The 13,955-nt window shown below is 34.9% G+C and overlaps 1 protein-coding gene across 1 annotated transcript in view; it reads left to right on the top strand.

Moving 5' to 3' along the window:
* Positions 1–3,315: 3,315 nt before the first annotated feature.
* odad2 (outer dynein arm docking complex subunit 2) overlaps positions 3,316–13,955 on the top strand; it is a 250,447-nt gene continuing 239,807 nt past the window's right edge. The window contains exons 1-3 of the mRNA XM_061965922.2: positions 3,316–3,622; positions 9,712–9,977; positions 13,668–13,828. Of these exons, the coding sequence (XP_061821906.1) occupies positions 9,754–9,977; positions 13,668–13,828 (385 nt within the window). The 5' untranslated portion in view covers positions 3,316–3,622; positions 9,712–9,753. The remainder of the gene's footprint in view (positions 3,623–9,711; positions 9,978–13,667; positions 13,829–13,955) is intronic.

Genomic DNA, 13,955 nt, shown 5'->3' with positions numbered 1-13,955 from the left:
ACTGGTGCTAAATGATTGTCACTACTGTATTTGAAAGCCCCAATTGCCGGTTTTATGCCTATAAAAAGCCAAGCCGAGTTTATTCTAGCAAAAAAAACACATATATATTTTGTAGGATCAGCTTTTACTTTCACTCAGCAAAAAATGTAGATGTTCCCTTTTAAATCTGATCATGCGCAACACTGATGAGTTAATGAATGACCTACAAAACATAGTTTTGATGGTCTCGAATTGGAATAACATGCAATTCAGCAGCCAGAATCACTGCAGAGCATCAATCTTATTACATGCCATTTAAATCAAGGACTTAAAACATGTTTATTATGCTGAACTAAGAAAGCAAAGGACATGTTTGACTTTGTAACATATCCAGGGGCAGGGCAGGGGAGCTTTGTTTTTGTTTTTTTACTGAAGCAAACTCATTTTTGCATTGTGTATTGTTCTGAGCTGTGATGCAGAAGTTGGACTTTAGAGGGCAGTAGCGTTTACCTGACAGTTCAGTCAGCGGTAGCGAAGAAGAGATGGAACACGTTTGGTTTTGATTATATGTTGGAATTAGTGATGGGTTGATGAGGCGTCATGAAGCGTTTCGACACATTGCAAAACTGTATTGATACTGTGTCGATACTGTGTCACTAAATACTGACATCTGCTGGACATTAAAAATCCCTACAGGCAACCTATGGACCGACTCAACTGACACTGATTTGATGCCCTAGTACAGGGGCCACCAACCTTTTTGAAACCAAAAACTACTTCTTGGGTACTGATTAATACGAAGGGCTACCAGTTTGATACACACTTAAATAAATAAATATATTGTCATTTGTAAGTTACACGTAAGTGTGATTTAAACAAGAATAGCTAAATAAATAAATTGATATATATAAAAAAAATGGGTATTTCTGTCTGTCATTCCGTCATACATTTTTTTTTCCTTTTACGGAAGGTTTTTTGTAGAGAATAAATGATGAAAAAAACCACTTAATTGAACGGTTTAAAAGAGGAGAAAACACGAAAAAAATTAAAATAAAATTTTGAAACATAGTTTATCTTCAATTTCGACTCTTTAAAATTCAACTGACAAAAAGAAGAGAAAAACTAGCTAATTTGAATCTTTTTGAAAAAATTAAAAAAAGAATTTATGGAACATCATTAGTCATTTTTCCTGATTAAGATACATTTTAGAATTTTGATGACATGTTTTAAATTGGTTAAAATCCAATCTGCACTTTGTTACAATATATAACAAATTGGACCAAGCTATATTTCTAACAAAGACAAATCAGTATTTCTTCTAGATTTTCCAGAACAAAAATTCCAAAAGAAATTCAAAATACTTTGAAATAAGATTTAAATTTGATTCTACAGATTTTCTAGATTTACCAGAATATTTTTTTGAAATTTTAATCATAGTAAGTTTGAAGAAATATTTCACAAATATTCTTCGTCGAAAAAACAGAAGCTAAAATATTTATTCTTTACAATAAAAACAAAAAAAAATTACTTGAACATTGATTTAAATTGTCAGGAAAGAAGAGGAAGAAATTTAAAAGGTAAAAAGGTATTTGTTTAAAAATCCTAAAATCATTTTTAAGGTTGTATTTTTTCTCTAAAATTGTATTTCTAAAAGTAATAAGAAGCAAAGTAAAAAATAAATGAATTTATTTAAACAAGTGAAGACCCATCCATCCATCCATTTTCTACCGCTTATTCCAAGTGAAGACCAAGTCTTTAAAATATTTTCTTGGATTTTCAAATTCTATTTGAGTTTTGTCTCTTTTAGAATTAAAAATGTGGAGCAAAGCGAGACCAGCTTGCTAGTAAATAAATAAAATTTAACAAAATAGAGGCAGCTCACTGGTAAGTGCTGCTCTTTGAGCTATTTTTAGAACAGGCAAGCGGGCGACTCATCTGGTCCTTACGGGCTACCTGGTGCCCGCGGGCACCGCGTTGGTGACCCCTGCCCTAGTATATACAATAATATAAACCAAGTCATTTAGGATTATTTCATATCTTCGTTTAAATAAAAATATATTTGTATCTTTTTTAGATACAGTCAATAAATAATGTGAACATGTATCATAACATGGAAATCTAAGAGAACGTGTTGTGGATGATTGTGGACTGGGAATTGTTTTAATTTTATTTTTTTACACATTTTTATAAAAAAAAAAAAAAAAAAAAAAAAAGATTTCCCGACGTATTACATTTTAGACGATTTCTCTTAGTTATTATTTATCAGGCTGTAGAAAAGAGCCGCTCACAGGGCACAGAGGAGGCGACACAGTTGGCGTATCGGTCACGTGACCAAAACAGCTCATGATCGGTCACGTGACTTTCTAAAAGCGGTACGCGCACCGACACAGGGTTTTGCTCTATGAGCTCGACGCATGCGCCGATGCATCGGTGTTGCCGGACCCATCACTAGTTGGAATACATGGTTTAAAATCAATTAAATCTTGGAAAATTATTACAAGTACAAAAGCCCTTGAAATGATATCTTTATTGAGAAAAAAATAAAGTCATTTAATTAGCTCCTTTTTTTGTCTTTTTAAATTGTTTATTTTTAATTGTCTTATGTATATTTGTTTGTATTTTATTTCCTTGACATGTTTTGTTAAAGTCGTCATTTGCTCAACCTGATGTGTAAAATTGTTGAAATTGCCTTGACTTTTATGTAAATTGGAAATGTTTGTTCAATAAAAAAAAAAAATATATTGTAACTTCCGGTTCCGACTTTGATGTATGAAACTAAACATGTTTTTGGTTCCTTTTTCATTTTCTGTTTAAAATTAAGCTGTTTTATATGTAGTTATTGCTTTTCAACACTGAATATGAAAAAATAATTTGTTGTATATAAAAATTAAATTCAGATAAAACAAATATTTAAAAAAAACATGGGATTTCATTAGCAAAGGATTATGGGTAATCCTCGCGAGCAGTCGCCATTTTGTGTGTTGGCATCTTTTACAGAATTTTGAAAGATATTGGCGATAAAGATCCGTATGAGATGGAAAAAGACAAATGGACTACTGCTTTGGAATCTTACCCTGATATAAGTTACCCGGCAACAACTATTTGGTGGACAAAGTAAGTGCCTACTCGTAGGTTTCCGTTAGTGAAGGATTATGGGTAATCCACGCGGCATTCGCCATTTTATATGTCGTAAATATCATCGGAAACCTCGCTTTCTAGAAGGTTCAGACAGCATGTTTTGTACTATATATGTCGATAAAAGGCTAATTTCCGTTAAGTACATCACAAATGGTGTAAAATGCCCTGTACCATACTTAAATTAGCATTTAGCTACAGGAACAACTCGCATTTTTTTTTTTAAATACGGTTTTTCATACTATAATCTTTTTCTCTTATGTGTTGCTTGTTTGGTTTATAATATGGCGAAACGAACCAACAAAACCGACGTCACCTTTTTTTGTCGTGTCCTTTGTTGTGTGTGACGCTGGCGGCGGTAGTTTTTATGATGCGCGGCTATGCGAGGCATTACGACAATTCCACACGCGGTAACCATGGCGACCAGACCAAAACAGGAAGTGTGCTGTCTTGATGAGGGGCTTCCAGCTACAGTGGAGAGACTTTGCCGCCTCAGCTGCGTGTAAAGGTAAGTTATCTTGTTTATATGTATTCATACATCTCATGCGACGGATAGGAGAACTTTGCAAAAGGTTACTGAAAGTTAACGTGACACAATTGTATGCATCTTGTCTAGCTGCATCGCAAAAAGGGGCCCAGTACTTCTCATATGTCACTGACAAACTCTCACATTAATTTGGCTCATTTTATTCAGTTGAATACTTTAATAATCTCCAATCGAAATTCACATTGCCAGCAACCTTTACAAGGATATGAATATAATTGTACTGCCTTTTTTGACATCACGGCCAGGGGACTACAGATGAAAACGAGCCTTCTGGCTAATTCTGTCTTTTTTAACCATGTGTTGTCGTGTGTTTTTATGAAATTGCATTGTCCCCATTTGAAATAAACTAATCTAATCTAATTCACAGGGGCATGCATGACTGAGGAATAAAACAAGGTACCGTATTTTCGGACTATAAGTCACAGTTTTTTTCATAGTTTGGCCGGGGGTGCGACTTATACTCAGGAGCAGAGGTGGGTAGTAACGCGCTACATTTACTCCGTTACATCTACTTGAGTAACTTTTGGGATAAATTGTACTTCTAAGAGTAGTTTTAATGCAACATACTTTTACTTTTACTTGAGTATATTTATAGAGAAGAAACGCTACTTTTACTCCGCTACTTTTATCTACATTCAGCTCGCTACTCGCTACTAATTTTTATCGATCTGTTAATGCACGCTTTGTTTGTTTTGGTCTGTCAGACAGACCTTCAGAGTGCCTGCGTTTCAACAAATACAGTCACTGGTGACGTTCACTCCGTTCCACCAATCAGATGCAGTCACTGGTGATGTTGGACCAATCAAACAGAGCCAGGGGTCACATGACCTGACTTAAACAAGTTGAAAAACTTATTGGGGTGTTACCATTTAGTGGTCAATTGTACGGAATATGTACTGTACTGTGCAATCTACTAATACAAGTTCCAATCAATCAATCAAAAGTGTGAAGGAAAAAAGACCATTTTTTTATTTCAACCGTACAACCCGTCAAAAGCCTAAAGACTGACTGCACAGTTCCTGTCTTCACAATAAAAGTGCCGCTCCATCGCGCCTGCGCTTTCAAAATAAGAGTCTCCGAAAGCCTGCGCAAACAAGCTAGCAAGCTACGGAGTTTGCCGCCAATGTATTTCTTGTAAAGTGTATAAAAACGAATATGGAAGCTGGACATATAAGATGCCAAAAACCAACCACTTTCATGTGGTATTAGACAGAAAGGAGGAACTTTTTTTCTCCTCCATTTGAAAACGTGGCCGTTTGTCATCACTACTGTCTGATTACAATCAATGCAAGTCATCACAATCAGGTAATACACCAACTTATATTCTTGTCTTCATGAAAGAAAGGAATCTATGTGTTAAACATGCATGTATATTCATTAAAACACTATTAACATGTAAACAAAAACGGCAAAAAAATATATATATAAATTATATATATATATATATATATATATATATGTGTGTGTATATGTGTATATGTGTGTGTATGTATGTATATATATATATATATATATATATATATATATATATATATATATATATATATATATATATATATATGATATGTGTGTGTATGTTACTCATCAGTTACTCGGTACTTGAGTAGTTTTTTTACAACATACTTTTTACTTTTACTCAAGTAAATATTTGGGTGACTACTCCTTACTTTTACTTGAGTAATAAATCTCTAAAGTAACAGTACTCTTACTTGAGTACAATTTCTGGCTACTCTACCCACCTCTGCTCAGGAGCGACTTATGTGTGAAATGATTAACACATTACCGTAAAATATCTAATATTATTTAGCTCATTCACGTAAAAGACTAGACGCATACCTGCCAACTACTCCAGTTTTCCCGTAATTAGTACGGTTTTCATCAACCTATCCGGGTTACGGTTGCAGTGATAAAAAATACGGTTTTTCATTAATTAATTATTATTTATTTTTTTAAGTTTTATTCACAAAATCGCGTAACCATGACAATCGACACTGCTTCCCGTAACTTCCTATCGAGCCATTCCGGATGCCACGAGCGAGGCTATTTATAGCACCGCTGCCAAGCAGTTGCCATTGTTTCCAAACGAGCGAACGATCATGGAATCAGCCGGAGAAAAATCGCAAACGAGTCTTAAACCGAAAAGAAAACTGCAGTCATTCCGTGAAGAATATTCAAAAGCCTATCCGGGAATAATTATCCGTTCCAAAAAGGGTGAAAACTACGCGAATTGCACCTTGTGCAGACAAGATTTTTCGATCGGACACGGAGGAATTAGCCATGTAAAAGACCACGTTGGGACAAAAAAACACAAGTCTAATGCCGTTGCTAGCGATACAAGTGGAAAACTTTCAACGTTTTTCGTCGCCCAAACAGATTCTTTGGATGTGATAAATGCCGAAGTTTTATTTACGGAGGCAATAATTGAGCATGAACTTCCAATCGCACTGGCATGATCACATCAATCTGATAGAATAAATTTGGATTTTAGCCACAAAAAGGTAATGACACCAATGTTATCTATTGGAATTGTTTAGTACTGTTATACTGTTAAAAGTGTTTCTACTATTTATGCTTTCAAGTCCAAGTTGAAGAAATCTTGTTAAATGTTGACAGCATAACTACCAAAATACAGAAGTATATCCTTAATATTTTTGCAGTGCTATTTCTGTTGAAAAGTTCAAATGATTACATTAGAGATGTGATGTGCCACTTTTCAAGTGTCTGATGGCTTAAATTAATTTTCATGAATTTTTCATATTTTGAATTCTTTTGAAAGGCTTACAAAAAAACTACATTTGAATTGTAATTCCATGCTATTGACAGGACTATTAATTTTAATGAAGTTAGCTTACCATGTTTACAGTATGATAATTGTGATAGAAATGTGAATTTTAGGCACAGAATATTTTTTACAATTGAACAAGGCAGTAGATTATACAATCTTGGACAGAAAGTTAATAATGACACCAATTTTTTTTTTAATGGAATTGTTTAGTACTGTTTTACCATTTGTTTACTGTAAAAAGTGTTTATACTGTTTATACTTTCAATTAACAAATTGAAGTCTTGTGAAAGGTTGACAGGATAACTGGCATTAACTGTCAAAATAATTTCAAACTTTTGAAGTTAGCTTACAGAATAAACATGTCAATCAACCCATATGATTTTTGCTGTAATATTTTTGTTTTGAAAAGTCACTGTGACTGATAGAAAAGTGATGGTTTTAGCAACATTTTAACCTGTCGGAATGCTAATAATCATTTTGCGTCGGGGGGGCGAAGTGAACCCCCCACCAGGACTTTGTCCTGGACCTACCGGGGCCTGCGGCCCCTGGACCCTGGCTACTAGGTTTTTCTGATTTCAAAAGTTGGCAGGTATGTAGACGTATAAGATTTCATGGGATTTAGCGATTAGGAGTGACAGATTGTTTGGTAAACGTATAGCATGTTCTATATGTTATAGTTATTTGAATGACTCTTACCATAATATGTTACGTTAACATACCAGTTGGTTATTTATGCCTCATATAACGTACACTTATTCAGCCTGTTGTTCACTATTCTTGATTTATTTTAAATTGCCTTTCAAATGTCTATTCTTGCTGTTGGCTTTTATCAAATACATTTCCCCAAAAAATGCAACTTGTATATGTTTTTTTCCTTCTTTATTATGTATTTTCGGCCGCTGCGACTTATACTCCGAAGCGACTTATACTCCGAAAAATACGGTAGTAGGTACTAAAAATGACCGAATAAACTTGCTGGGCGATATGGCCTTTTATTAATATCTCCATATTTTTAGGCTATGTCACGATACACCATATATATCTCCATACTTTGCCTTGAATTAACACTTGATGCATATAATAACACAAGTATGATGTGTCTACATTAGAGATGCGCGGTTTGCGGGCACAACCGCGGAGTCCGCGGATCGGGCGGATGAAATAAAAAAAAATTAGATTTTATGCGCGGGTCGGGTCGGGCGGTTGAAATAAAAAAAAAAAAAGATTTTAAATAGATTCAGGCGGGTGGCAGTTAAACCAATTGGGAAATATATATACATAGTTAAATGTTGTTACCCACATACGAAAAACAAGCAAGCACCTGCAGCATATGCCACAACAGAAGAAGAAAAAAAGAAGAGATGGACACTTTTACGGAGCGGAGAAGGGACGCCTCGCCGGGACCGAGGCCCCTTCCCCCGAGAGGGCCCCACCGGGAGCCGTAGCTGAGGCGATCCGCAAGAAGGGCCCGACGCACGTCCAGGGTCACCACCGCACCGACACCCCGCCGCGGCCGGCGTCACGCGCAGCAGGTAAGCAGCTTACCTGCCCGCCACCCCCGTGGCCGGGGGCTCGTAACAGGGGTCACTCCGCGCGCTCCGCCCGTGCAGCTTACCTGCCCGCCACCCCTGTTGCCGGGGGCACGTAACAGGGGTCACTCCGCGCGCAGTGCGCTCACGAAAGGGGTGGGGCTCACCCTGGTGAGCCGAGTGGGCCATTTTTGGTAAGCAGAACTGGCGCTGCGGGATGAACCGAACGCCGGGTTAAGGCGCCCGATGCCGACGCTCATCAGACCCCAGAAAAGGTGTTGGTTGATATAGACAGCAGGACGGTGGCCATGGAAGTCGGAACCCGCTAAGGAGTGTGTAACAACCCACCTGCCGAATCAACTAGCCCTGAAAATGGATGGCGCTGGAGCGTCGGGCCCATACCCGGCCGTCGCCGGCAGCGAGAGCCGCGAGGGCTAGGCCGCGACGAATAGGATGGCCGCCGCGCTCGCACCCGAGGCTTCAGCGCGAGCCGCCGCGGGTGCGAGGGACATCGCACCTCCACGCGCTTGGAGGTGCGCTCAGCGCGGCTCCCAGATGATTGCGCACTGGTGTGCGTCTGGGCCGTGACAGCGTGGCACGCATTGAATGTCTCTGCTGCATTGGATCAGTCTCCTTTCTTTAACAGGCAAAAGCTTTATAACCTCACTAATGCCTTGCATCGTCTATATTAGATATATAACAACGGGCGGGTGCGGGTTTGATTAAATGTTAGTTCGGGTGGATGCGGATGGTTGACGACTTTTGTGATGCGGTTGCGGATGAAATAATTGCCTATCCGCGCATCTCTTGTGTGTGTGTGTGTGTGTGTGTGTGTGTGTGTGTGTGTGTGTGTGTGTGTGTGTGTGTGTGTGTGTGTGTGTGTGTGTGTGTGTGTGTGTGTGTGTGTGTGTGTGTGTGTGTGTGTGTCTGTTTGAAAAATTAATTAACACTGGATTTGTAAATTTAAAAAAACATCAGGTTCCACTATTTGGCCATTTAAGTAAACAAATGATTGTTTATTGTATGCAAGTAAACAAACTGTTTACTTTTACTCAACTGTGGCCTCTTATTCGATAATAAAAAAATATATACTCTTCATCCATCCATCCATCCATTTCCTACCGCTTGTCCCTGGGATGGTTGGAGCCTATCCCAGCAAAAGCAAATGTTATTAAATGTTAAATTGCAGTTTAGTTGGAAAAACTAAATGAAGTGGGTTTTTTTGTTGTTGCCCTTTGTCCGTGCTAAAGGGCTAATTTTTCTCACTCGTGTGACACCAAATACTTTTTCATTCATCGTTTGATTAATTGATGTAGTGATTTTTTTTTATTTATTTTTTTAATTACATTTTTATTGACATCCAGCATCAGACATTCCTATCCATTGCATCATATTTGCCATAAATGTCAAAATATTTTTTTTGTTTATATCCCAACGATGCAACCCCCCCCCCCCCCCCAAAAAAAAAACTGCAAAAAACAAAAACAAAACAAACCAAAGTAATAATATTATTATTAAAAAAAAATAAAAAAAATAATGTATTTTCTCGAATTAGTGAAAAAAGATTACTCCCTATATGTCTATAGTTTTTTTTTTCTATTTATTTACTATCTGTTTATGTTATTTTTATTAAGTGATTTTATTAGACCAGGACTATTAAATATGTGTGAGGTAAAAATGTCACTCAAACAGGATCCAGTCTCTACTCTGGGATCAAATATGGTTTTGTATTGCAGTTCCGTGTCCTGTGTTGGTGAGCCAGAGACAAGTCCAGCACAATGGGGACATCACTGTCCAGGGCCGCCCAGTGGACCTCCACTGACTCTGATCACGGCAAGCTGGAGTCCACGCCGATGAACCAGAGCCTGCTGAACGAGATCCTTCGCTTTGCGGAGAACTTCAGCTCCAGGAACCCGCAGGAGGCAGAGCTCTTGTTCGAGGAGCCGCTCCAGTGGAGCAGCACTTTAGCCGCCTCTGACTTCACACCAGACTATGAAATCAGGTGGGTTTGACCAGCCTGAAGGATATGCTTGTCACTGTAGTCCTTTTGTATTTACCTTCAAAAGTAGTAGCGTAGATTGTTATCATGGTCAATATTCACATTTTCATCATTATTATTGTTGTCATGGTCCATATTGACATTCATGATAACAATAATGATGAACAAAAGGGAATAAGCGGTAGAAAATGGATGGATGGATGGATTTCAATATTGACATTTTCAGCATTATTATTGTTGTCATAGGCAATATTGACATTTTCATCATTATTATCATGAATGTCAATATTGACCATGATAACAATAATGATGAACATGTCAATATTGACTGACAACAACAATAATAATGATGAACATGTCAATATTGAACATAACAATAATAATGATGAACATGTCAATACTGAACATGATAACAATAATAATGATGAACATGTCAATATTGAACATAACAATAATAATGATGAACATGTCAATACTGAACATGATAACAATAATAATGATGAAAATGTCAATATTGAACATAACAATAATAATGATGAAAATGTCAATATTGAACATAACAATAATAATGATGAACATGTCAATATTGAACATGATAACAATAATAATGACGAACATGTCAATATTGAACATAACAATAATAATGATGAAAATGTCTATAATTGACCATGATAACAATAATAATGATGAACATGTCAATATTATAATATGTATATTACACTATTATATATTATGTCAATATATAATATTTACATTTTCATCATTATTATTGTTATCATGGTCAATATTGACATTTTCATTATTATTGTTGTTATCATGGTCAATATTGACATTTTCATCATTATTAAAGTGTCATGGTCCATATTGACATTAATGATAATAATAATGAACCTGTCAATATTGAACATGATACCAATAATAATGATGAAAATGTAAATATGGACCATGACAACAATAATAATGATGAAAATGTCAATAATTGACCATGATAACAATAATACGGATGAACATGTCAATATTGACCTTGATAACAATAATGATGTAAATGTCAATATTGACCATGATAACAATAATAATGATGAAAATGTCAATATTGACCATGATAACAATAATAATGATGAAAATGTCAATATGGACCATGATAACAATAATAACGATGAACATGTCAATAATTGACCCTGATAACAATAATAATGATGAAAATGTCAATATGGACCATGATACCAATAATAATGATGAAAATGTAAATATTGACCATGACAACAATAATAATGATGAACATGTCAATAATTGAGCATGATAACAATAATAAGGATGAACATGTCAATATTGACCATGATAACAATAATGATGTAAATGTCAATATTGACCATGATAACAATAATAATGATGAAAATGTCAATATTGCCCATGATAACAATAATAATGATGTAAATGTCAATATTGACCATGATAACAATAATAATGATGAAAATTTCAATATTGACCATGATAACAATAATAACGATGAACATGTCAATAATTGACCCTGATAACAATAATAATGATGAAAATGTCAATAATTGACCATGATAACAATAAGGATGAACATGTCAATTTTGACCTTGATAACTATAATAATGATGAACATGTCAATATTGACCATGATACCAATAATAATGATGAACATGTCAATATTGACCATGATAACAATAATAATGATGAACATGTCAATATTGACCATGATAACAATAATAATGATGAACATGTCAATATTGACCATGATAACAATAATAATGATGAACATGTCAATATTGACCATAACAATAATAATGATTCAAATGTCACTATTATATATTGACATTTTGTTCAATATTGACATGTTCATCATTATTATTGTTATCATAGGCAATATTGACATTTTCATCAATATTATCATGAATGTCAATGTTGACCATGACACCAATAATGATGAAAATTTCAATATTGAACATAACAATAATAATGATGAAAATGTCAATATTGACCATGACAACAATAATGATGAAAATTTCAATATTGAACATAACAATAATAATGATGAAAATGTCAATATTGCCTATGATAACAATAATAATGATGAAAATGTCAATATTGAACATGATAACAATAATAATGATGAACATGTCAATATTGAACATGATAACAATAATAATGATGAAAATATCAATATTGCCTATGATAACAATAATAATGATGAAAATGTCAATATTCACCATGATAACAATAATAATGATGAAAATGTCAATATGGACCATGATGCCAATAATAATGATGAAAATGTCAATATTGACCATAACAATAATGATGCAAATATCACTATTATATATTGACATTTTGTTCAATATTGACATGTTCATCATTATTGTTATCATAGGCAATATTGAAATTTTCATCAATATTATCATCAATGTCAATATTGACCATGACACCAATAATGATGAAAATTGACATTTTCCTCATTATTGTTATTATGAATGTCAATATTGACCATGACAACAATAATGATGAAAATGTCAATATTGAACATAACAATAATAATGATAAAAATGTCAATATTGCCTATGATAACAATAATAATGATGAACATGTCAATATTGAACATGATAACAATAATAATGATGAAAATGTCAATATTGACCATGATACCAATAATAATTATGAAAATGTCAAAATTGACCATGATAATAATAATAATGATGAAAATGTCAATATTGACCATGATAATAATAATAATGATGAAAATGTCAATATTGACCATGATAATAATAGTGATGCAAATGTCACTATTATATATTGACATTTTGTTCAATATTGACATGTTCATCATTATTATTGTTATCATAGGCAATATTGAAACTTTCATCAATATTATCATCAATGTCAATGTTGACCATGACACCAATAATGATGAAAATTGACATTTTCCTCATTGTTATTATGAATGTCAATATTGACCATGACAACAATAATGATGAAAATTTCAATATTGAACATAACAATAATAATGATGAAAATGTCAATATTGCCTATGATAACAATAATAATGATGAACATGTCTATTGACCATGATAACAATAATAATGATGAAAATATCAATATTGCCTATGATAACAATAATAATGATGAAAATGTCAATATTGACCATGACAACAATAATAATGATGAAAATGTCAATATTGACCATGACAATAATAATGATGATGAACATGTCAATATTGACCATGATATATAATAATAATGATGAAAATGTCAGCAGGCAAGTTACACTAATAGCTAAGCTAACCTCACTTGAAACAACAAGAAATAAGTGCACATTAAACTGAAAAATGTAAATGGAACCACATTACAGCAGAATGCAGTTACCAGGAAATCAACAAGTAGATCAGGGGTATCCAAACTCTGGCACAACAAGCCGAAGGTCATGAAAACAAAACATTCCTGGTGGAAGAATATAGGTTTTTAAAACATTCCTAATGGTCCTACAAGTGTAAGAAGAAGTTAACTCATGTTAACATACACACAATATACTTTAATTTAGCAGAGTTTTCCCGAGATATGCTGTAGCCTTTTTGTATTTACCCTCAAAAGTAGTTGCTTAGCACGAATGATGCTGAGGAAAATGTATCCTGTCATAAAATATGTTCCTAAAATGTGCCGTCTGCGTGTCCTCAGAGAGGAGGACGTAGTAGAGTCGCAAGAAAAAGACGAGGAGGGACGTCCACTCCTGCTCTTCTCTCCCCCGACTGTTTGTGTCCGCAACTTCCGCCAACTCTCCAAACTGCTCGGTCTGGCAAATGAGAAGAAACTGCTGGAAGTTCAGGCATGTGTTGAAGGTAAGTGCATGCAGGGGTTGAATGGACCAATACAAAACATACAATACATTATTAGGGCCCGCATGGCCCATTGTATAAGGACTCCCAAAGGGAGTCCTTATGCAATGGGACATAAGGACCTATTGAA

The sequence above is a fragment of the Nerophis lumbriciformis genome, linkage group LG07, assembly GCF_033978685.3.
Source record: "Nerophis lumbriciformis linkage group LG07, RoL_Nlum_v2.1, whole genome shotgun sequence".
Taxonomy (NCBI): domain Eukaryota; kingdom Metazoa; phylum Chordata; class Actinopteri; order Syngnathiformes; family Syngnathidae; genus Nerophis; species Nerophis lumbriciformis.
Note: the sequence above shows the minus strand (reverse complement) of the source record. Positions and strands in the feature narration are given on the sequence as shown.